This window comes from Centruroides vittatus, unplaced genomic scaffold, assembly GCF_030686945.1.
Source record: "Centruroides vittatus isolate TY-2023 unplaced genomic scaffold, ASM3068694v2 contig_150, whole genome shotgun sequence".
Lineage (NCBI taxonomy): Eukaryota > Metazoa > Arthropoda > Arachnida > Scorpiones > Buthidae > Centruroides > Centruroides vittatus.
In genome coordinates this window covers 2,103,489-2,127,820 of record NW_027120928.1, presented here as the reverse complement: position 1 = coordinate 2,127,820, position 24,332 = coordinate 2,103,489, and the positions used below count along the sequence as shown (strand labels likewise).

Genomic DNA, 24,332 nt, shown 5'->3' with positions numbered 1-24,332 from the left:
TTAAATTACTTTAAAAAATGAAAAATAATTATATTATTTGATTTCATGATATTTTGTATATCTTAAAAATAATTAATTTTGTCCAGGGATTTCCCGGGATCCCGGGAAACGGTTGATTTTTATCCCGGAATCCTGGGACAAGCAAAAGACCGGAAAATGAGAAACCCTAAATACTACTGTAATTATTGCTTTAAAATTACCCCGTCCCAGATTAGAGGCTTCTTACATATATGGAGCTGATAATATTATTATTGAGGAAGAGCGTTAGAGAAGCCTCTTCCATGTGGCTTACGTTCGATCTCAAAATTTTATTAATCGATTTTGATAAAACTTTCACATTTTTCATTTATTGCGATGAGGAATTCAAAAACGCTATAAAAATATGGTCCATTACTTTAAGTAATGTTCAAAATAACACCCAGTCGGTTGAATAAAACACAAAGTTTATATTTACAATACAAATGTACAAAATAATACAAAGTAGCGTTACAATTAATTATGCACAAACACTAATCCAAGCGACAACCGACTATACCCGTACAAGTTCGTCGGAAAAACTCCTTACGATCTCCGCAAACAGACTTATAATTAGCAACACCTCCGAGTCAGGAACAAGTTCGTAATAAACCCACTGGAGTTCACTTTCACCATATTTCCGTAACGTCCAACGAGAGAGAGAGATAGATAGAACTCCGATAGAAGCGGTCCGATCCCATCCGATCTCTTTCCCGCCGAAACTACTTCTTAAATAGCGGCCGGCGTTTGAATCCTCCGCCAATCAAATTCGAATGTTTCCACAACGTCCGGCCAACGGTCACTTTCCGCCAGCCAATCGTCCGTCTATCGTCGATTTGAAACACAACGGATCTTTCCAACGGACCTTTCTAACGGTTCTTCCGTCACGAAAGTTCGTTATCTTAAACCAGGGCGGGAATCGCTCGCCTAGGCGATTCCATACCCTACACTTTATTTTCGAGATAAAAGGTCGCAATTCATATAATAAAAGGCGCTATGACCTTTTATTATATGAATTGCGCGACTGTGTCAGGCGATGTACCAAAGTCACTAGCACGTCTTCTATGGGCTTATAGGATTGAATTCATTCACAAAATTTGATGAGCCGATTTTCATGAAACTTTGCTATTCTTCATTAATTGCGAAAATGTAATGAGGATACATTTTAATGTAAAAAATAGAAGTCCACCACTTCGTTTTCGTATACAATGGAGTCAATGGAGAAAATGACAATGCCGATGCCCCTGAAGTGATTGATTGCGCTTAACGGAAAATAGACGCGAAAAATGAAAAAACACAAGAACAAAGCAATAGATGGTGATTACTTTGTTCTTGGTTCGCCTTCTTTTGTGGTCGGCAAGCACAAGGATTGCCCTTCCTGTACAAGCAGGGTAGTAGAAAGGCATTGGAGGAAGGAAGCCGAGATGATAATGCGCCAAAATTCCGAACTTGTTACATGGGCGAACCAATAAATTCGTAGAAAACTGTCACACACGAGTATGAAAAATTATATTATGAAACATATGTATTATATTAATGAAAAGTGATTTTATAATTTTTAAATTTGTAACAGACTAATGAAAGGCTTACCCAAAAGGCGCCATATTTAAGTTTGCCCTGGTGCCAAATGCTCTAGCCACATATATAGGTACAGTACAAGGATAGACTCTTTTGTAGAGACAAGTGCAAAGTTTGCTGTCCGCGACAGCGATTCTTGGAGAGGCGATTCTGTACAAGGATCGCCTCTTCTCTTCCTAACAAGTGCAAAGATTGTTTTTTTCTTTCCGGCTACATCTCAATTCTATCGCGATGCGATAAAGCTGTGCGATGTCCTAATTCATTAGTAAAATCATCAGTGAAAAACTTTCCTAAACAGAGTTAGAAAGATGATCAGCACGACTCTATTGTTAGCAGGAAAAGTACAGGAGCAAGACACTTCTAAAATCAAGGTCTATATTTTAAAATAAATAAATTAAAAATATGATTAAAAATTGCAGCCAGGCATTGTGGCAATGTCATAATAAATAATTGCTCGTTTCTCATTAACTTATTAATCTGACGCTATTTACATTTATTGAATTTATTTAATTAAACGTTTTAAACTAATGTTTATTTAGTTTTTTAAAGAAATTTTTTATTTTACATTGAAAAATTTGATTTATAATTTCATATTAGCCTATATACATATTACACATTAACGTGACATATAACATTAAACAGGTTTTTAAGTATATAATTTTAGATGTATAAGACAGTAAACCTTCATAATTTGATTATTTTTATTGGTTTAAATTGATATCAGTAATAAGTTTCACAAAATTATTATAGAGTTTAGGTGAATAAGATCATGCATAATAAAATTATATTTAGAAAAAATAAATAAAAAACTCGTATAACAAACGAGCAATTATTTATTGACGTTGTTACAACACCAAGCTGCAATTTTTCGGCACAATGCTCTCAATTTTAGTAGTGTCTTGCCCCTGTACATCATACTTTTGCTGTTAACAATAGAGTCGTGCCGGTCATCTATGTAACTTACTTCAGGAAAAAATGTTTCAATTGAAATAACGTAAATTCCGGTCCGAACCGGTAATTCGTATATAGAATATTAATCTGGGTCTGCAACCCCTAGGCTTTCTATATGTCGTCTCGAATTCTAACTCCGTTCTCGAGATTAAGGAAGTACAGGCTGACGTCAGTGAGAATTTATAGGTCTACAATTTTTCAAAATTGCAGAGCAATTAAATTTCAAAAATGTTAAATACATATTTTATGTTTAATAGAATGCAATTATTCTCCATTGCTGCAGTATTTCGAAACACCAGATGGACAACGCCAACAGAATCATTTGTTCCAAGTCCAACAAATTTCCCGAAATTTAGACTTTAATTAATGAAAATGATATAACTTAAAATTTTTTGATAAGTAGTGTAAAGTGTCTTTTTATTTGCTTTCTTATGTTTGTTTTTTTTTATTCATTTTATATAGTTTTCGGGATAGCGGGCTATCTATGACTAACTCAAGTCTCGTTGTACTCTTTTAGACTCTTGTATTAGGTTAATTAATTTGTTTACTCTAACTTAATTAGCCTATATAAATTTATTATTAAATTTAAATGTAATTATTAAGAATTCTTCCTATTGATAGAATACCGTAATTAATAAGAACATTCAAATGTAAACATGTTACATGTTATGAAGAACATGTTAAAGTTTTAGTTTCGTTTTTAATTAAAGTCTTTTATTTTTATAAATTTTAATAACATAAATAATAAAATTTCTCCTTCGAAGCACTCTACAAAAAAGTAGTTACATCAGAAATACACCATAAGTGGAGATACGTCAGAAATGTCGTACGTTATTTTGTCACATTGATTAGAATCTGTAAATAAGTAGAGATAAACGTGATTTTCGGAGATGAGGATCGAATTGACTCATAACAACTGTAATCATCCCTATCTTCATCCATTACGTCAATCAACTCTCTAGGAATGACATTGAATTGTGTTACAGCCTATATACAGAAACGTTCTGCGTATTAAATGTAATAAAATAATAGTCTTTTTTAATAAGAAACATATGTGCGAAAAAGAAATTTCTAGCAAATTAAATACGATTTCTTCTAGTGGGGTATGAGAAAAATTTTTGATTTACCCAACTTAAATTGCTTAGCATCAACGCATTTGAGTTTCAGCTAAGAAAAGAATTAATTTTGTACGTATCTTAGATTAAAAATAATATTATATAATTTACAATTATTTCAATTAGAAATATATATGTTATCACGGGCATGTCTCTTACAATTGTTTAAAGGGTAACCTTATATGGAATCAATGGAAAAAAGATGGAAGTTTTAATCGACTAGAAATATTAAAAAAGAATTAACTGAATTTAAAAATATATTACCGTTGAACATATATTTGACTAAAAATTTATTTAAAAAAAAAAAAAAGCAAAAATTATTTTGACATCGTCATAATGCCAGGCCGCAATTTTTAATAGTATATGTTTTGCCCCTGTACGTCATACTTTTCCTGACAACAATAGAGTCATGCCAGTCATCTATGTAACTCCGTTCAGGGAAAACGTTTTAAATTGAAATCACGCGACTTTCTTTCTCTTTATACCAGAAGTTTATATATAGTTCATCGGGATTTACTGCCCCTAAGCTTTCCACATCTTGTCTGTATCCTAATCTTTCTATCACTGTTCTCGAGATTATGGAAGGACAGACGGTAGAAATTTATAAGTTTAGAATTTTTGAAATTGCAGCACTATAACTTCGAAACGGAGCGATTTTCTATGTTAAATTTTTACTCAAATCTGGAAATTATGCATCGTGGAAATTGTTGTAAGACATTATTTGGTTTCCTAATCCTCCCTGTTTGTCCACTGTCGCGATTGAAATGAACTATAGTAGTTCGATTTTCACAACATGGCGGCTGAAACTAATATATCATTGTTTTTAACATTATAAATATACACAAACCCAAAAAAGTAAATAGCTCTTAGGTGTGTCTTTAAAAGAGTCACTTTAAATGATATATTAGCGTATTTAGGGAAAAAAGAAAATAGTGTTTTATTGAAATAAAAGTTCTTTGTACTTCGTTCTGCATGCAAACCATTTAATTTTGTTTGGAATCCGTCATCGAAGAAATATGTTAGAGTTGGTTTGTAGACTCATAAAGACATTTCATAAAACATGTGTATACACGATTTTCATGTAGTATTTCATTTCATGATAATATTACAAAAAATAGTCGACCAGTAATTAAAAGGAAGCATGTATGATTGACTTTAAGAGCTAATGTACTAAAATTTATTTATTTGCATTAAAAAATAGTAGACGAGTTTACACATTAAAAAATACGTATAAAAGACTAAAATTTATACGCCATGTCCATAAAAGGTCGTCTCTGAATTGGAAGACTGTCTTTCTTGGTGAATTGACTTTGCGAAAATCAAGACATTTTAGCCTTTTCTACGTATTTTTTAATTATTTATTTGCAGATAAAAAAATTCTACCTTGAGTATTTAACGAATTTATCAAAATACTAGCTGTTACCCGCGACTTCGCCCGCGCGGATTTTGCAAGCAAACACCATTCATATTCAGTATTTTAACAACCATAGTAATTTTAATATATAATCCCTACCGCCGAGAATGATGAGGATTGCCGAGAATTAAACCAACTTAATTTGATCAATTTTATGGAACGTTTACAATCGTTCTGTAATCGAACCAATACGCAATTACAAATTCGAATTTAAAACGGTTCGAACATTTGGCTAAAAAATCGAAATATATGAAAATATTTATAACAACGTATGAAATGTTATCAATTTAATACACCTAAGTACTCAGTGAAGACAAAACGTAGTTGAAAACAAAAAATCGCATGTAAAATAATACAGTAGAAGCCATTCTTCAGCCTTAATGCTCTCCCCCCGCGGGGAATTTCGAAAAATTCCTTCTTAGTGTGCATTTTCATGACATACCCTAACTGTGTACCAAATTTCACTTCTTTAGGTTCAGCGGTTTGCTCTGGGCGATGATGAATCAATCAGTCAGTCAGGACAAGTAATTTCATATATTTAGATATTAAGAATAATATACATGATATAACAAATTTTGTTAAAGCTATGTATATACAGTCGCAAAATTGTTGAAATATTATTTTGTTGTTATCTCTCTGACTCAGGGCGATCCAAAAGAATTACTGGAGCTTATGCTCTGCCCATTGACACAAAAGCTTTAAATTTATTTGCTCGAATTTCAAAACGTTGTTTATAAAATCGTTTATGACGGTAAATATGATTTATCAGGTCATCCACAATACAATCGTTGTGCATACATTATTTTAATCGTGGGTTATCTCCCTTTTCGGTTCTGAATCAGTTACTGCTCTAGCTAGCAACTGCACAACAACAGTTGAAAGACAAAACAGTGCATCGTCGGTGTGTACATAGGATAACAGAATTATTTCCAGGAAAACAAATATACGCTTGAGCAGGGCCGTGCGGTAGATTTTCTCAGCGTGATGCAAGTATTCGAAATGCCGCCCCTTAAATGCTGCTTATGCCTCCTCCATACGGTGCCGTCTCTCTCTATCATAGCACGGCACGGCCCTGCGTTTGAACACTGTCTGTTTTTCATCTTGGACGTTGTAGAGTGGTTGGACGCGCTACTATAACTGCACGAAATGAGTTCCAGTATGAAAATTATCAGTGTTGCCAACCACTTTTAAGCAATGTCCCTACGATGGACTATTTTAAGTTGACAAATAAAAAATATAATAATAATCATATGAGTAAGAATGTGCCTCCTTACGATTACCAATACTGGGAATGACCAGTCTGGCGGCAAGGCATCTCGCACAATCTGATGAGCGGAGAGAGAATTGTTGTGGTGTACAGTACATGGTCCTCCTGATTAAACTAGGCCAATCTTAGTTGTTACATAAAAATGTGGCTGCACAACACCGGAAACTTTGAAACACAGTTTTGTCGTGTCTTCGCCAGTGTACACGCCCGCATTTGAACTTAATGAATATGTTAGACTCAAACACCGAAATCGCTGATTGAGCGGAAAAACGACCACAACTCGTTGTGGCTAATTCAAACGGCCACGAAGCGAAATTCGTGTCGTGGCTTTCACGATATTTGACCACGACGAGTTGTGGTGATTAAGAAAAACCATAACGCGTTCTTAACGTTAGCTAAAGCAACCACGACAAAGGATCATACGACGCACAGTGGTTTGCAACTTTAAAATATGGATTCTAGCCTCGAAACACTTTTATTTACAGTTTTTAATGCCGAACAACATTAGTTCTACAAGTTTTCCTAGAAATTTAATTTTCATGTTTAAAAAAATTTCAAGGAAATAAAATGTATGGAGAAAAATACGCATTTGTTTCTTTTGTTTTGCTAAAAAGTGCTAAAGGTCTAACTACATATACTTGTAGGTGCTTGATAATCTATACACGATGAAATAAAAATTAGCTGCTAAAGTTAAAAACCACTGTGCGACGGATTTATTATGGTTAAAAGCCCCCACAATCATTATCTTCAATCATATTATACAAGTAGGTAACAAAATTATTCATCACATGCAGAAATGTAACTTGGTTACTTTTCAACATTCAATCATTCGTGAAAATTGTTGCGGTGCTCGAGATGTCGACGTTTTCTAACAACTAATTTACTAAAAATAATTACTTTTATTAATAAATCGGAACTTTCATTAATAATTTTTTTTTTATGAGAATCGAGAATGTTGCAAATTTTCGCTGATTGTTTTCGAACGGATTATCGACGAAAACCGATGTATCGCTGTACAGTATACACCCATGTACTGTACCTAGCATCAATTTGCATTATTTCTTTAGTTTCTGTTGTCCTAAAATCCTCCAGTTATAGAGAAAAACAGAATGATTTTAGGCTAAAACTTTTTCCAGCGAAACTGGTGGTGAGATGAGCAATAGCATCAGAACACAGGTGAAGGAAGTTTCCCTTCACCTGTCTAACGCCTAAATAGGGAGCAGTTTCTTATAGGATATCTTCCAGGGGGGTACCCCATAGAAGATCGCTCAATTGTTCGGTTGTCTTATTTTCATCAGTCCAAATTCAACTCACACTGTTTCCGTAACTTGGAATGTTTTGGAAAATTATACAACGAAATACTCTTAGTTTGTTTGCTATGAAATTGCTATTGTTCGAAGTTTGATACGCAAAACCTCGCTTCCTTTATTTAGATACATTTCAATGACAATTGCTTACTTTTTCGGGCAGAAATTTTCAGACTACAGACCCACTATTCCCACTATCTTCCGTCTGTCCTTCGTTAATCTCGAGAACCGAGTTAGATACATGAAAATTGAGACCAGATATGGAAAGCTTAAGCCTGGTGATCCGTTTATTGTTTAGAATTCTTCCAAAATTCACGTACAAGTAATGACAAAAACGATAATAATTTGATAGATCCAATAGTGTAATTAGTAGCTTTTTAAAATGACATCGCGATGCAGGTCATTCGTTTACAGTCGCGAATAGAAATTAAAAGCGAAATTCTTTCTTAATTTCTATTAAAAGGGGGTTTACCTTTTAATTTCTATCGACGAACAAACGCAAACACTTTCAATAATATAAACAGCATTTATTGATTTTTAAGCTATTTTTTAAATAAAATAACAAAATCTATTAGACTTTTTATCATTTTAAAAGTAATTTGAACAACAAATCATTATTTTTTTAAATAAATTTTTCACATTTTTATATTCTCCATTTATCTTTAAAAATTTCTATCAATTTATATTCTTTGAATTTATTTCTTTTGTGATTATTTCACATTAATCTCTTTCGTTTGTAGAATTCAAAGATTTTCAAAAAGATTTTTGTTTGCTTGAATGATATTTATAGCAATAGAAAAAACTCAAAACAATTTATTATTTCATTTTATAAATATTTAAATTATTTGTTCACAAATGTTTCAAATGAATAGAATTAAATAAAATATTTTTATTCGACTTAACAGTAAAAAAATAGAAATATAAACTGTATTTACGCTTCTAACTTTCTACAGAATTTGCGTGTTATATATTTTAAGTACCATTTTATTAATTTAATATATATTTTTTATTTTATTTTATATAACTGTTTATAATTTTCGTTAGAACATTGTGAATTTTTAAATTTTAATTTTAAAATTTACCATGCTATTTAAGAATTTTTTCTGAAGTTCACAGTAACTAAAGTATCAATATGAGTTCTAAAATTAATATTAATGATGATCATTTAAATAAAATGATAAAATACTGTATAAGATTAAATGCTAAAATGAGACGAAAAAGTGGTGTTATATGCACTAATCTATATATATAATCGAGACGAGTTGATAATAATAATAATAATAATAATAATCAGCGCAGAGCCCAAACGGTTAGGAGTTGAAAGTTGAAATTTGGTACACGGTTAGGGTACGTCACGAGAACGCACACTAAGAAGGGATTTTTCGAAATTTCTCCCCACGGGGGAGAGGGACAGGATTAAGTCTTAACACTTCCATCAACAATGGAAGTGTTAAGTAACAATGGAAGTGTGAAGCAACAATGAAGTATGAAGTAATAATGGAAGTGTCAACAATGGAAGTGTTAACAATGGAAGTGTTACGTAACAATGGAAATGTTAAGAGCCCAAACGGTTAAGAGTAGAAAGTTGAAATTTGGTACATAGTTACGGTACGTCACAAAAACGCACACTAAGAAGGGATTTTTCGAAATTTCTCCCCACGGGGAGAGGGACAGGATTAAGGCTTAACACTTCCATCAACAATGGAAGTGTTAAGTATCAATAGAAGTGTTAAGTAATAATGGAGAACAAGAGAAGGCGACGTGCAAGATTTACGAGCGCTGGAGGGGAAAAAAAAAGTAATATGTTAGAACATATTCGATTTTCAAATTTAAACAGATAAATTCGGTTTTTCTCGACTTTTCTTCTTTAGAACATTCGATGAAAATCGAACGATATAATCAGAACACGTGAAAATCGAACAATATTACAATATTCGATTTTCAAATTCGACCTTTTATTAAAAATATTTAGTTTGTTGATGAAATTACTCTTTTTCTTCTGTGACTATAACGTAATAATCTTAATCTTCGCTATCATTACTTTTGCCCGAGCAACGCCAGGCCTATCTGCTAGTCATTTTATAAAGCAGATTTTTTAAACTGAAATTTTCAAATTTTTATAAATTTCCGCTGTCGGCTGTTCGTCCGTCCGTCCTTCCTTCCTTTATTCGGAGAACAGGAAGAATAGATGAAAATCTTGACCAGATATGGAAAGCCCACGGGTTGGAGGCCACGATTAACTGTATAGGAACTTCTGGTCTGAACCGGAAGTCACATATATTAAAATTAAAATATGATTAAAAACTGTAGCCCGGCACTGTGACGATAACTCAATAAGTAATTACCAAATTACAATGCCGGGCTGCGATTTTATTAGATCTCGATGCATAATGTTCTTGATTTTAGTAGTGTCTTACCCCTGTACATCATACTTTTCCTGTTAACAAGTGAGTCATCCTAGTCATCTAATTCTGTTCTGGAGAAAGATTTTGAATTCAAATAACGTGACTTCCGATTTTTACAGTAAGTTCTTATATAATTAATCGAGCCCAACGGATCTTAATCTTTCTATGTCTGGTCTCCACTTTTATCTATCTAAGTTCATTCTCAAGATTATGGAATACAGACTGACGCCAGTGAAAATTTGTACATCTGCAATCTAAAAATTGCAGCCGAATATGAAATTCTAGTATAAACGTTAATGTTTTTAGTGATTCACGTCATTCCTATTTAAATCACGTTCGATTTAAATAATGTTTTCATCACAAATTTCTTAACAAAACTATACACAAAAGATATTTCTGAATTTTTTCTGTAACAAATTCTTATTACAATAAACAGATTTTTATTCGGCTATTTTAAATTAATGATTTATATTTAAAAAAATACATTACAACGATAAAGGCTATTTTATGATGTTTAATTTCCGAATATTGTCGTGTAGAAAAATCATTTACCTGCTTTCGCTTCATCTAGTAATAACATATGTTCTTCGAACATATATCAACTCAGATTTCTCAAGTTTAATGGTTCACATGTTGCAATAGAAGTCTATTTACAAAATTATTCTCAAAAAGACAATACCTTAAAAGTGCCCTCCTACTTATACAAGAAACTGTAAGCTAGGTCCTGGTTATATAAGTATATATTCGTTACACTTCTACCTTTTATGTAGAAGTGCTTACTTCTAGCAATAAAAGGTAGAAGTAGAATACTGACTTCTACTTTTTATTGCTAGAAGTAAGCATTCTTATGTAGGAGCTGATTGAAGCTCAACTCATAGCTCCACGGATCAGATTATTCCTTAGATCAAGATCATTTTATTTTCAATGTGTTTTCGAGATGTGACTCTTGTATCATTCTAAGTAAAAATCAAATTAAACTATTACATTTGAGGATGAAGTGTAGTTTTCTCGACACACACAGACACACACACATAGGCCTACATACTAACTAAAACTGAAAGAAAAACGAAGTACAGTAATACCTCGACTTACGCTACCCCGAATTACGCCAACACGGAGTTACGCGATTTTCAAATCTCGACGATTCGTCTTTTGTTTGAGCGCCACGCAACCCTTGATTACTCACTTCCCCCCAAACTATTGTTCAGCTTACGTGTTTGTTATATCTACGGAGACTTGAGACTCTACTATGCCATCCAAACGAAGTAGAACTGATTCTTCTGCACCAAACAAGAAAAGAAAAACTTTATCTTTAATAATGTTAACTTTACATTCCAAAGGCTTCGATACAAAAATGAAAATTTGTGAATTGGCAAAACTTGATCCTTTAGACCTAGTTCAATCGGATGATCGAATGACGGTTGGAAACTTGACAGAAGGCCTCAGTTTAATTAAAAAGAGGTTACAAATTTTAGAAAATAGACTCCAACGAAGAGCGCATTTCTTCTACAAAACGAGAAATAAAAAAATTATTAGCATGCTACGAGGAAATTTTGCGGAGAAAAAAAATCTTTGAGCCGTCAGACGAATTTGTTAGATTTTAGGAAGCCTTCTATAACAAAATAACTTCGATTTACGATTTTAATAATATAATTTGTTATACATATGTATTATCTAATATTTTATTATACATTTTTTTCTAAATTATTGTTTTCTTTAGTCTCCTGCCCCAATTAAAAATAATTTGTATGTATTTATATGCGAAGTTATACCCCGACTTACGCGGTTATTGCTCGGTCCCATCTATCGCGTGAGTTCGGGGTATTACTGTATTCACGACAGGTTATGGCCCAGGCATTAACCGAAATTAAGAAAACAAAGAACGAACATTGCCGATAGCGTGTGTTAAATTCACTAATGGTGAACTAGAAGACGAGTCAAATAACGTTTATCTAATATAAGTTATATATTAATTAGAAATAGCCAAAAATTATGGAACTAGTAACGGAAGAAACGAAATAATTTAAATTAACTTAGATAGCTACTATATTTGGTGTATTAGAATTAAGACAGTCCTCGTATAAAGTGGGAAGCTGTGTATTTAGGATGTCAAAATAATATTGATAGGAAAAAATCCAGCAACGGGTTGCGTAACTTTCCCGGAAATAAAATTTAAAATTGTGAGTGGTGCCATCTGTTACAAAGTTTTTAATAATAAAATCTTATATTATTAATTGCTATAAAATGGCTTAATTTTGAGGTAGGGATAGGTTTTATAAAAAATTGTAAATGATAATAACAAGTAAAATCGTCGTTCAGTCCGACCCCACTCGAGATACGACACGTGGCCTCCTATATCTCCCCACTCCCTCGACCTTAAACCACCAAAATGTAATAAAAAATGCTTGATAGGCATGTGAAGACTGAAAAGCACGAAAAATACAAACAACTTATACACTGATCTTCTGTGCGCTGCTGTAAACTCGGTACAGTAGTTGTTAAATAATTCATCGTGTTTTAATTTTAATGCTAATCAAACAGCACTTTACAACGATTCGATACCGAAATCTATAACAAATAAAAGTATAAACAAGAACGTAAGCTATTTTCAAAATGACTTAAGTTTATTTTTAAGAGAACGTTACTACTAAATTTACTTATCAATTGTAAACGTATGCATATATGCACGCTAATCAAAATACGATCGCAAACGATTTTTTTTTTTTTTTTTACCTTTCATAAATAAGATAACTACTTACTTGATAAATAAGTTATGATTGGCTGTTTCTTTATTGTGTTTAAGCTCGTTTTGCTTCTTAATGCTTTCGGTTAAGTGTTTTTCTGTGTTTTACTATCACGGTTGTTATATATAACAGAGAAAAAGTATGGCGACAGTCAAAAAAATGATCCCAAAAATTTTACATTTTTGGACTCAGAGGACCTTGAAACGTCAAGAAATAATTTAAAAAAAAAAAACTTTGGGGTTTGTTTGTGTATGGATGTTTGTGTGTGTGTGGTGAGGAAGATTTTGTTGACCCAATTTAAAACTTAATAACTCCTATACTTTATGTCAAAAATTTATGTTTATTAGGGGTATTGATAATATTAAATTTCGGTGGTTAAAGGCCGAGGGAGTGGGGGATAAAGGAGGGTCGTGTGTCGTATCTATTTGCTGATTATTACCATTTACAACTTTTTATAAAGCCCATCCCTACCTTCAAAATTAAGCTTTATGCCATTAGATAATAATCAAAAATACAACAAGTTTTTAAATAAAATATCGTCATCACACATGCAGTTTTAAATGTTGCCGGGAAAGTTGAACAAATCGTTGCCGGATTTTTTTTATTTGCATTAAACGTTGAGTTTGTTGTGTGTGCATAGACCTAATTTTTCCCCTATTGTTGCTAACTTACGTTATACTGAATATAGATACGTTTTACTTAGCGGCAGTACGTACGTTTTGCAAGTTTTAGTTCTATTCGTTTGATTTTATTATCTAAATCCAAGTAGTCACGTGGTCTGGAAGTTATTTAAACAGCGTAACGTATTATAATAATATAGGGAGATCATATTTTAATAATAGGACCAATAAATTAATCATGGATGCTAATTAATTAATAAAATGCTTTAAAATTCGTGTAAACATTTTATCCGTCGACGAGGATTTACTTTAAATCGTAATACAAGAACTGTACTTTGCATCTTTTAACAGATATGGAAAAGTATCTAATTACAGTCAGACTCCGTTTTACGTTATCGGTTTATGCGAAGTCTGCATTAATGCGAAGCAGATCTGCGGTCGTGTGGCTGAGGGAGAATAAGCATTTCAATGTTAACGAGTTCGGTTAATACGAATTTCGTTAATACAAAGTGCTAATTTTTAAGCTCCTTAGACGTCTTATCAACGTAATTTGATACACTGATTGCAATTTCTTACATATTATTTTACTAATTTATTTATTTACTAAATTAAAAAGTAATTAATTTCATTTTCGTTATGTGAAAACTTCTCTCCTTCGGTATATTATTATTGGATTGTAATTTTCAAATTACAGTCTTCACGACTTGTTATCATCATCGTTGTAAAATATACCGCAAATTCATCATCATTAGTGTGTTCTTTTGATTCATCATAGACATAATTATCTATAAATATCTGCTTCGTCAGAATAATCAATGTTATGGATGCAAATGATATTAACCAGATTCAGTAATTTGGTTATGTCTAATTATTAACATTAATAATGAATATAAGCTTAACTATAACCTGATTTAAGAGTTATAATCTATAAACCTAGTTGATGAAGCTATTAAATTAATATAATTATTCGCTATTTTCTAGAGAATTACTCTATTATATAATAGTTTATATGCGGTAGAACATTCAACACGAGCTTAATAACTCTACACTAAAGACAGTTCCATGCTTTCTAGAGAATCTATTTTGTTGCCATAGTTTCTAAGAAGGGCATAAAATGCGCATTTTCGTTAATTAATAATCCAAATTATCTGCCAAATTACGCAAATTTTGACTTGATATTCTAGAAAACAGATTTCTTTTAATGTAGACTGTATTGTACATTGATCAATTTTTATTGCTACGAAAGAGATTGAGAACGTCGCTATAAAAAGAACATAAATTCTATAAAATCGTGTACTTAACCTCATACTGCTGTGTAATCGTTACTCTCTTTAACATGTTTATCAGTAATAAACTTTGTTCCATAATATACTTATAGAACTTCTAACTGAATTATAAATATTTTTCGAAGAAATTTTATAATTTTACTTGATAAAATTATTAAAAATCAATGCAAAAATTCTCGTTGTTAATACAGATATGGCTGATTTATATTTTAATAATTTATAAAAGTGTTCATACATGCAACTGGTTGAAATGTCTCAAAAAATAATAATAATTTGATTATTGTCATTTCTTTATAATATAAACGTAAACTATATTGTTTTTTACATTTATATTTACTGGAATTATTAATAAAATATTAAAAGATTTCATAATTTTGTATACTTTACATAAACTTGTTTTGTATAATTTTTCTCAACTAGTCGACCTCGAGCTACTAGAAACACCCCCTTGAATCTTTCCGATTTGTAGGCACTAAGAAGACCTTTTAATGAAACCATCGTGGGTTGGACTAGACCCACAATAGGGTAATTGGAAGATGAGGGACGGGACCCAACATATCCAGGATGAACCACTTCCCGAAAATATTCTTGGGGTTTCGACTCGTTTCTTGGTCTCCCAGGGCACTAATCTGACACCTTAACCCAGTGTTTATCCTTTTTCTAATAATATTGCCACTCCCAACTTGATAGTTTTTTCTTGAGACACCCCTACTCCTTTATCAATGTAGTATTATTGCGTTTTTAGTACTCGTATCATTAGTAAAACACGTAAGATTTGTTACGGCGCCGCTCGGCACTATATCTCTCGGCAGTATGGCCCACCAGTGGCCGAGTAACCAATAGATAAAACCACTGGTGACTGGTAGTTGGTGTGTGGGTTTAGACTCATTGCGTGGAATTTTCGAGATTTTCTTCGCGTATCCAACATCTAAACAGTAGCCAGTTTCTCATAGAAAGTCTTCTCGAGAGGTACTCAGTCTTGGCAGATCGCCCGAGTGTTTCTTCACCAATCCATTTTGTGGCACTTCTAAAGTTTTGTGGCACCATGGTTAACCAATACCTTAACCCTCGGCCATCTGGCCGTCCTACGAGAAATATTGCCTTAAATCAATATATTTTATGTTAATGTTTGTGTATTTAAGTGACATCACAATAAAAATTGTAAAATTAATGATGCCACTCTTTCATCGAGACGGGTTGAGACATTATGAATTCATTTCCTCCAGTCTTTCTGATGCACTAGCATCTAGTCCTAAACCTTAATATAATTATTTTAAAATATTTTTCAAATGTAAGTTATTTTTAATGTAATTTTTCTTAACTTAAAGTAATTTAATTCTAGTCAAAGAAAAAGAATTTCTTCAAAAAGAAGGAGTGCCTATCAGATGTTACTCTTATTTAGCACCCAAAGATATGGTATTTAAAAATACAAGATTAGATCGTAAGTAATTTTCTTGTATAATTATATTTTAAAAAATACAAAGAAAATTGTTTAAAAATTTAAATTTTTCAAACCCAGGAATGAGAAATTTAGCCATGTCATGTGCTATGGTAAGTTTAATACTTCTTGCATCTAGTGCTTTAGTGGGAACATTCGGTTTAGCCAAAAGACAAATTAGTGCTATTATGGTAACGGGAGTTATGTTCATCCTAGCAGGTAATTTTATAAAATTATCCATAAATAATATTTTATAGTCATAAATTTAACCACGAAGCTTATTTTTTACAGCTTTATTTGGAACATTTACTTTAGCCTTCATGTATTTTAAACGATTAAAACCGGCAAGTTTCAACACTAATACTGTAATTGATAATGGTGTTCCTCAAGAATATTTGAACACTCGAGTGTTCACATTCGGCTGGTCGGCATCTCTAGGATGGAGTGGGATAACGTTATGTGTCATAACCAGCATTTTATGGCTCCTACTAGCTAGGGTGCTTCGTTACCAAGTACTATGCACAACGTAGTGCCAAGATCTCTGAATGTTTCGAAGAAATTGATGCTTTGCAACAAAATTCGGTGCCTTTACACATCACAAAAAAGAGAAAAAACAAAGATTTTTCTTCTTTAAAAGTATTATTTGTGTTTTTATTAAATTAATTCATTACAATTTAATAAATATTGACTCTTATTTTGTGATGTTTTTTTAAATATTAGAATTTTATAACATAATTTTAAGTTAAAAGCCCAGTTTTCTGTACGTGTACAGAAATAGGCCCTATGTTCAAAGTTAAAATTTGAAGAACGAAAGTAGAAATAATTCGAAAACAAGAATTTTGAATTAAAAATCTTATCAATACAGTAGAAATTTTTACGTCAAAGTTTTAAAATAAATATACCATAGAATGGTAGCCATCATGATAATTATCAATACTCGTTAATGGTAATTTGTCTTGATAATTCTTACTCTCCTGTAATATAGAGTCAATGATTATTAAGAATAACGATCGTTTCGAATCATGCAACTTTTGCCAAATAAAAGTAAAATCTAACAGATTAATTATCATTATGTAATAAAATATTTTAATTAAATATAAGAAGCAAATATAGTAGTTGTTTTTGTAACCCTTTTCGTCCTGTGGCCACTAAGAGGAGCTCTTTTTAGTAAGGCTATTGTGGCTTTGAAAAGACCACCCCGAAAAATCCCTAGGTTTTCAGATCCAGGGTTCTCCAGAGTGACAAATTGTTCTCCTAACTACTCGAGTCGCCATTATAGTAGTAAATAACCCAAGATTAATTCTGGAAATCTACATCTAGAGACTGAAAATCGAAACAATATCGAAAGTCAGTATATTTTTCTAATTAACAAACGTAATTTAATCGGTCAAGATGACCGCGCTGTATGATGTTAACCTCCTGCAGGATCTAGATTCGAAGAGATCCAGAAGTTCCATAATTTCACATGAGTAGCTAGGATCTGGATAGCATGAATGAAGGATTGATTTGTTCTCCAGCACTCATTATGGATTAAGCCCGGCTTTGATGGGCATAATTAGCTAGCTACATACTCTACAATGTGCTGGCGTGTTAATTTTTAATAGATTTATTCAATTGATAGCTGTTTTATTCTCGTGGTGAATTAATACTGAAGAATGTAAAATAATTTATTTCCAATTTGAAGAAACAATAATTTATTCAACAAAATGCCATGATAATTGAGAATTTTTAAAAATTCGACAACGAAGATTAACGTAAAAGACAAATGATTAAGAAGTGAATGCTGTAACTTATTGCTTAATCTTATAAAGATTATTAGATTATTATGCGTTGAATTATTAATAGCAGGCAATATGTTACGATGATAAGTTCTTGGTAACGTGACAAAAGACAAGACGAAAATTGAGATTTATGTATTAGGGATTAAGTGTGGTAAATCGTATTGGAATTGCAAGTGATTTGTTTTGTTTTTATTTTATGTAAAATTTTTGACATAATTTGTTATCGTTCTAGAGACGGCCATTTTCTTATAACAACAATAAAAACCAAATAATAACGTGCGAAATAAAAGATTTCTTTTCGGAAAAATTTACATGACATTAAGAAATACATGTTGCGATTTTCAAAAATTTTAGATAATTTGCTTATAATTTTACGGATGATATAAAATTGTTGAAAATTTCATTAAAGACTTTATTCGAGAATTAAAATTATTGGTACATTTAAATTTTCAAATTCCACGAAAATGTCTTAAATTGCCAGTCCTCACGGATTGGCCGGAAGGCTCCCGAAATTTCATAAAAGAAAAAACAAAACCCTTGAAATTGTCCCGACTTCCGGTTGGAAGCCCGTTTCTCACGCTTTTATTCAACCAAATAATATATTAATACGTCTTACGTGACGTATTAATATATTATTGCATAGAGAATTAATCGTTATTCTTGAATTATTCCATTCTTAAGTCAACTTTATCTACTTCCAATAATCAGTAAATGTGGTATATTGTATTTGCCAGTCAAATTACTTTCACTTCTAAAGAAATACAGTAAGTTTAGCTGAAAAGATCTGAACATCCTCACTCGAAAATTTCTGAGTGATCTCTAATGGGACGTACAGAATAAAAACAAATAACATTATTCTTGCAGAACTTATGAAGTCTGAGAAATTATTCTTGGAATACTGCTCTCTTATGTGGAGGGCTGCTCTGAAAATGCCTCTGACATGGCCCTCATTTAAACGAACTGATTTGTTTACAGGAGTGCCACTAATGTAAAACATGAGAGAGATTATTAGAAACATGGAAGAGTACTCTCTTAAGCGAACTTCTCCCTCATCCGATGCTATGTTATGTGGACTTCTTTTTACTTAAGAGTATAGGGAAGATAGATGTAAGTCGCTTCTACAGAAGTGGTTATTTCCTTAAAATCTGGATCCAAACTAGAGCTTCACTATGTTGTGTGATTAATACTGTATAACGAAACGTGATATACGATAGAAAAACGAACCGTGTTACACTGTTTGTATCACTAGACTGATATATGTGATACATTACGAGGATATGCAAAAAGTCTAGATCTACCTTTAAAGTGTCAGCCTACGGCCTTAGGATCCAGGTTCGAATTCAGTCCGGTCCCCAACAGTTGGCTTTACAGTACGCAAACACATTAAAATTTTTCTCCTCTGACCAAATAACGTGTTCCAGAAGCAGATGGTCCACCAAAAGTGCGGAGAAAAAAGGGAGAGCAATTAAACCATAATGGTGTACTGTTAAACATGGTGAAGGGATTAGCGATAGTTTGGGGTTGTTTCAGTGCAAAAGTTAGATTGTTCTCGCCAATCACCAGCTGCCAATGCAACTGAAAATTTATGGAGTGACATTGAAAACTGAATGGTGAAGAGAAGGCCATAAAACAAGGCAAAGATATTTAGTATTCTAATAGTATTCTATCTTTATTTATTCCCCGATACTGCCGTAGCATAATCGGGTTAACAGTGTTACATAAATGAATAGACATGCTTAATATAGGGTGAGAGTAATAAGAAATATGATTATCTTAGTGCGAAATGGTGTATGTACAGATGAAAAGGTGACATATACAAAAACCAAAGTAGCACGATAACTAGCATAAAAGTAATCTAAAGTAAAACTTGAATAAATGCTCAGAGTTTTAAAATTTTACTACTCAGACACCTTATACTTCTGAGAAATTATTAATTTAATAATGCAAACGTTTTCCACCGTAATCTAAAGTAATAAATACAACATGTACAAACAAATTAAAAATTATGTAATTTAAACTGTAAGTGATTTCAAAAAATGATATGAACACAGAGGTGTGATGCAGCAAATAGCAAGAAGCGATGCATACAAACAGGATCAGTAAACAAATGATGACAGTGCAAAGATGAGTGACATAGGGACATGATCGGCTTAGTGTATGGCTGAACGTATGTAATACTTGTGAATCGAGGTTTTGAATACCATGTAGGTGTCACGATCGTTAAGGAGAACATGAAGATCGCATGACCAGTTGATAGCCATCTGGCCAAGAGTAAGGGCAGGCTCATGTCTAACATCACCAGTCATTGGACACTTGTATGCTCAACTCCATCATGGCGATTACAGAAAATATAGAGATTCGTTGTGATTTGCCAAATCTCTGCAGGAAAGCGCCAAATCTCCCATGCCCATTGAAGAATTGGGTGGTTTCAAAATCAGGAATCGCCCAATGGTAGGAAAGGTGATCACTGACTGATGGAAATAAGTACCTGGTAAGGCCATTGTAGTTATCCCATCTCTTCTGCCAGAGATTCAAGTTATGGTCCCAGTTGGCGCCTAAGGAAGAGAGGCTGGGAGCACAGAAAACCTGAGAAGACCACTGTGCACCGGACATATACTTAAGAATCTTCCTAGTCAGAGGATAGAACTCTTACATCCTCAGATGGGGTGAAAGGTCATCAGAATATCCTCGGTAATGAACGTACGGACCTCCTTTCCAGGGCTGCAGCTACTTGTTTTGAAAATGACTTGAGAAAATGAAACTTCATTGCCGTATGAACAATGCTTTTGCTCATTGTATATCCGCCACTACTCAGAACAATTAATACTTGTTCACTGTTATGACTCCTACGAGAAACAAAATAAAGCTTTTTTAAAATGATTAACTGGGATTTGTTCAACTCGATATTTCTTAACAATCTTTGCCACGTAGTCATTAATTAAGAAGGCATTTTATTATTCTCACCATAGTTTGATCAAGCCTACAACAGAGGCAGCAGAGTGATGAGAGATGGATCCCTCCATATCAGAATCCACTAGGGTTTCTCAAACGGGATCCCGGTTGTTTTTTTAACCCGGGAAATTTTTCTTATCCCGGGAAATCCCGCAAATTTCTTAAAAATTCACTTTTTTCTTAATTTTTGCTAAGGTTGAGCAAATTTTGCAAATAGAAAGTACAATTAACTCATAAACTGTCAGAATACATTTGTATTTACAGTAGAGAGTCGTTAATCGGAATCAATTGGGGACTGGGGTTGTTCAGATTAATGATTTGTTCCGATTACCGATTATGTACGAAAAAATACATTAACCTGTCCGATGTTCAAATTTTTCTCCGTTGCGTGTCGCTTCGTGTTGAATTTTCGTCGATTTTAAGCCTAACAAAAATTTTTACAATAATCATCGAGGCTATCGTATCGTTAAAAATTATTTCTGCATTTTGTACAAAAACAAAAAATAAATATATTGAAGAATATAAAAACATGAAAATTATACTTTAGAAGTAAATCTAGTATCAAAAACGTTCGATTCAGCACGACACAGTCCGACTGAAAATCGTTCCGATTACCGGCGATTCCGATTAACGACTCTCTACTGTATTAATTTTAAACCTACTTATTAGTTTTTTTTAAATTTTTTTTTCGTTATGGCGCGTCACAAATGATCAATAATCAATACGTAGCTTATTTCTGGCAGGACTCTCAAAATTCTTTTCCAGTAATATTTGCAATAAGTGTGCTTACGCTGTCTTAATTTTTAACCATGCCCACTGGCTTCAATAACTGTGTAATGCCAAGTTGTGCAAATTGGGCCAGGATATAAACGAGTACGAAGTCTGCAAGTATGAAGTTTTTCTTCATAACCTGATTATTAAAGACAAACGAACTGCCGAATTATTGGGCTATGATGTTTCTATTAAAGCAGTCGAGATAGACAAATCAAAAACACTAGAGAACAAAAAAAGTACTATAATCTCGAAAATGAACTAGAAATCTTCCAGGCTACGAGTAAAAAACCATAACATCTGTCTTCTCTTAAATGCATTAAACACGATTCCAATTACATCAATTGGATCGGAAAGGGCATTCTCGGTAGCAAGTTCATTACTAAAATAAGAATTAGATTGACTGATCGGAGTATCGACCATCTTTGCTTTTTAAAATCTTATAAAAATTTACAATATTTTGTATTATATTTTATTTATAAAAAAACAAAAATTACCTTCTAAGTTAGAAGTTCGATCTGTTTTTTTTTTTTTTTTTTTTAATTTTCAACTCAATTCAAAAGCATTTTTGTTGTTGTTGTATGCAGTTTCCAGTAAACTTTAATAAATTTTTTCTATTTGTGAAAATTTCTACGTAATTCAAAGGTAATTTGTAATATATATCTTACACGGCATTATTTTAATATGATTTTGGAGGTTACAGAACGTATTAAATTACTTTAAAAAATGAAAAATAATTATATTATTTGATTTCATGATATTTTGTATATCTTAAAAATAATTAATTTTGTCCCGGGATTTCCCGGGAAACAGTTTACTTTTATCCCGGAATTCCGGGACAAGCAAAAGACCAGGAAATAAGAAACCCTAGAATCCACTCATTCATAAAAATTTTAGAGCCAATCCGGATCGAGACTCTCAGGATGGTAAATTGGTGCTTTTAACCGTATATTTATTGAAGTTTAAATTGCAGGAGTTTCTACTTAGAAAAATTACATTTATAAGCCCTTAACTTTCCAGCGGAATGCTGAGGCTGTTAAGACGTAAGCATACCTCTCTGTGAACCCGGGATCCAGTCCCACTAAGCAACTCTCCAGAAACTTTTTGGAAATGGTCTGTGCCGGATATGTCGGCCCCATTCTCATTAATCCCGGCCCCTTTTGTAGACCTTTCTACGATGGGCCTGAAAAAAGGCCCCGTTAGTGCAGAAGAAGTAAAGATCTACAGAATGGACGAATAGTAACTAGGAATTAAGACATCACTTTGCTTTTCGTAATAATGATGCAATCATAATCAAATTTAGATATGCATGTACAATAATCAATGATATTTTATAATTGTTGCATCGATGGGTGGGTAATAATCAAAAGAGACCGCACGCGCAGTGGCAGAAGAAAAGATGACCTACCGCTTGTCTGTTCTGGAGGGAGAGCAGATTGCTGCACGGTATGAGGTGTATAGAAATTAGTACAAAAAATAGTGACGTGCGGTGAAGGGACGTCATGGCGCAATCCGTCCGGGAACAATCAAGAACTATCATATTCGAATAAGCAGATTCGGTTGTGGACGTCCGTCTATGATCTCTGGTCGTTTGAACAAGTTTGTGGATGGAACCGGTATCTACATTGAATTTTATGCTAGTCATCCATATTTCCATAATAAGGTACAGTACATAATAGATAATTTTCATCATCTTTGCTTTAGAAATATAGAAAGAAATGTCGATTTATCAATGTCTTGCTACTTTCCACCCACATTGTATTATCATTGTTATAGGCAGGGCCGGATTTACATAAGGACATTTGGGGCCGGTGCCCAGGTCCCCCACAAAACTATGTTTAAACATAATTTTTGTTTCCTATTACTGCGACAGCCTAGTGTGGCCTAATCATGAGGGCCACAGGCAAAGAAAACCAAACCCGGGAAAAAACCTATGAAACATCGGAAAATTTCGGGAAAAAATTTTACATAGGTATTTTTCAATTAAATTAAAATAATTAGTTTTACACAATAAAATATATGTACTGTACGTTTACAATAACCTTATTTTTAAATGAAATTTACAACTTCCTAGTTGAAATCTAGTTGAAAGTACAGTATCTTGTGTAAATTTTCTAAATCATCAAATTTGCCTACTCTTAAAGGGGGGCCCACCGAATTTGTGCCCAGGGGCTGTAAAGGTCCGCTTTCAGCGTAGCAGGTCGAAAAGCCACGCGACCGGGATAATTGGTCCCACCTGGCGTTGGGGCTATAAACGGCTGGGAAGAACAAAGGGGTAGCGTCTCCGTTTATGGGTACACGTGAATGTGTTTGCCACGTGTTGGTCGACTTGAAAAACGTAAACAAGGGACGGACGCGACTGTAAGCTACGTTGTCGGGAGTAGGGCGGACATCTTTGGAAGCTCCCAGGGGAAAGGAAGGACCCGATTGGTCGCAAGTTGTCGCCGTGGAACTCCTTAAATTGTAAGGGTGGCGAGAGGAACGGGGAGAAGGGCGAGAGACCGGATACGTGGTAGTCTCTGACACTTAGGAAGCCCGTGAGATGTAGAGAGAGTGTTCTCCTCTTAGGAATTCCTTTGAGAAGGATTAGTGTAGAGACCGGACGGCCACACGGTTGAGCCAACTCCGCAAACCGACCGGAGTTTCCCCAGAGTCTAATAGTCCCCAACAGAAAGCTGTTACGTGAGA

General features: G+C 33.3%; 1 protein-coding gene across 1 annotated transcript in view; it reads left to right on the top strand.

The window, feature by feature from the left end:
• The window catches only part of LOC136968663 (uncharacterized), a 50,906-nt gene extending 34,083 nt beyond the window's left edge, over window positions 1-16,823 (top strand). Inside the window, exons 2-4 of the mRNA XM_067262664.1 lie at window positions 16,045-16,143; window positions 16,222-16,359; window positions 16,432-16,823. Of these exons, the coding sequence (XP_067118765.1) occupies window positions 16,045-16,143; window positions 16,222-16,359; window positions 16,432-16,670 (476 nt within the window). The 3' untranslated portion in view covers window positions 16,671-16,823. The remainder of the gene's footprint in view (window positions 1-16,044; window positions 16,144-16,221; window positions 16,360-16,431) is intronic.
• Window positions 16,824-24,332: the final 7,509 nt, after the last annotated feature.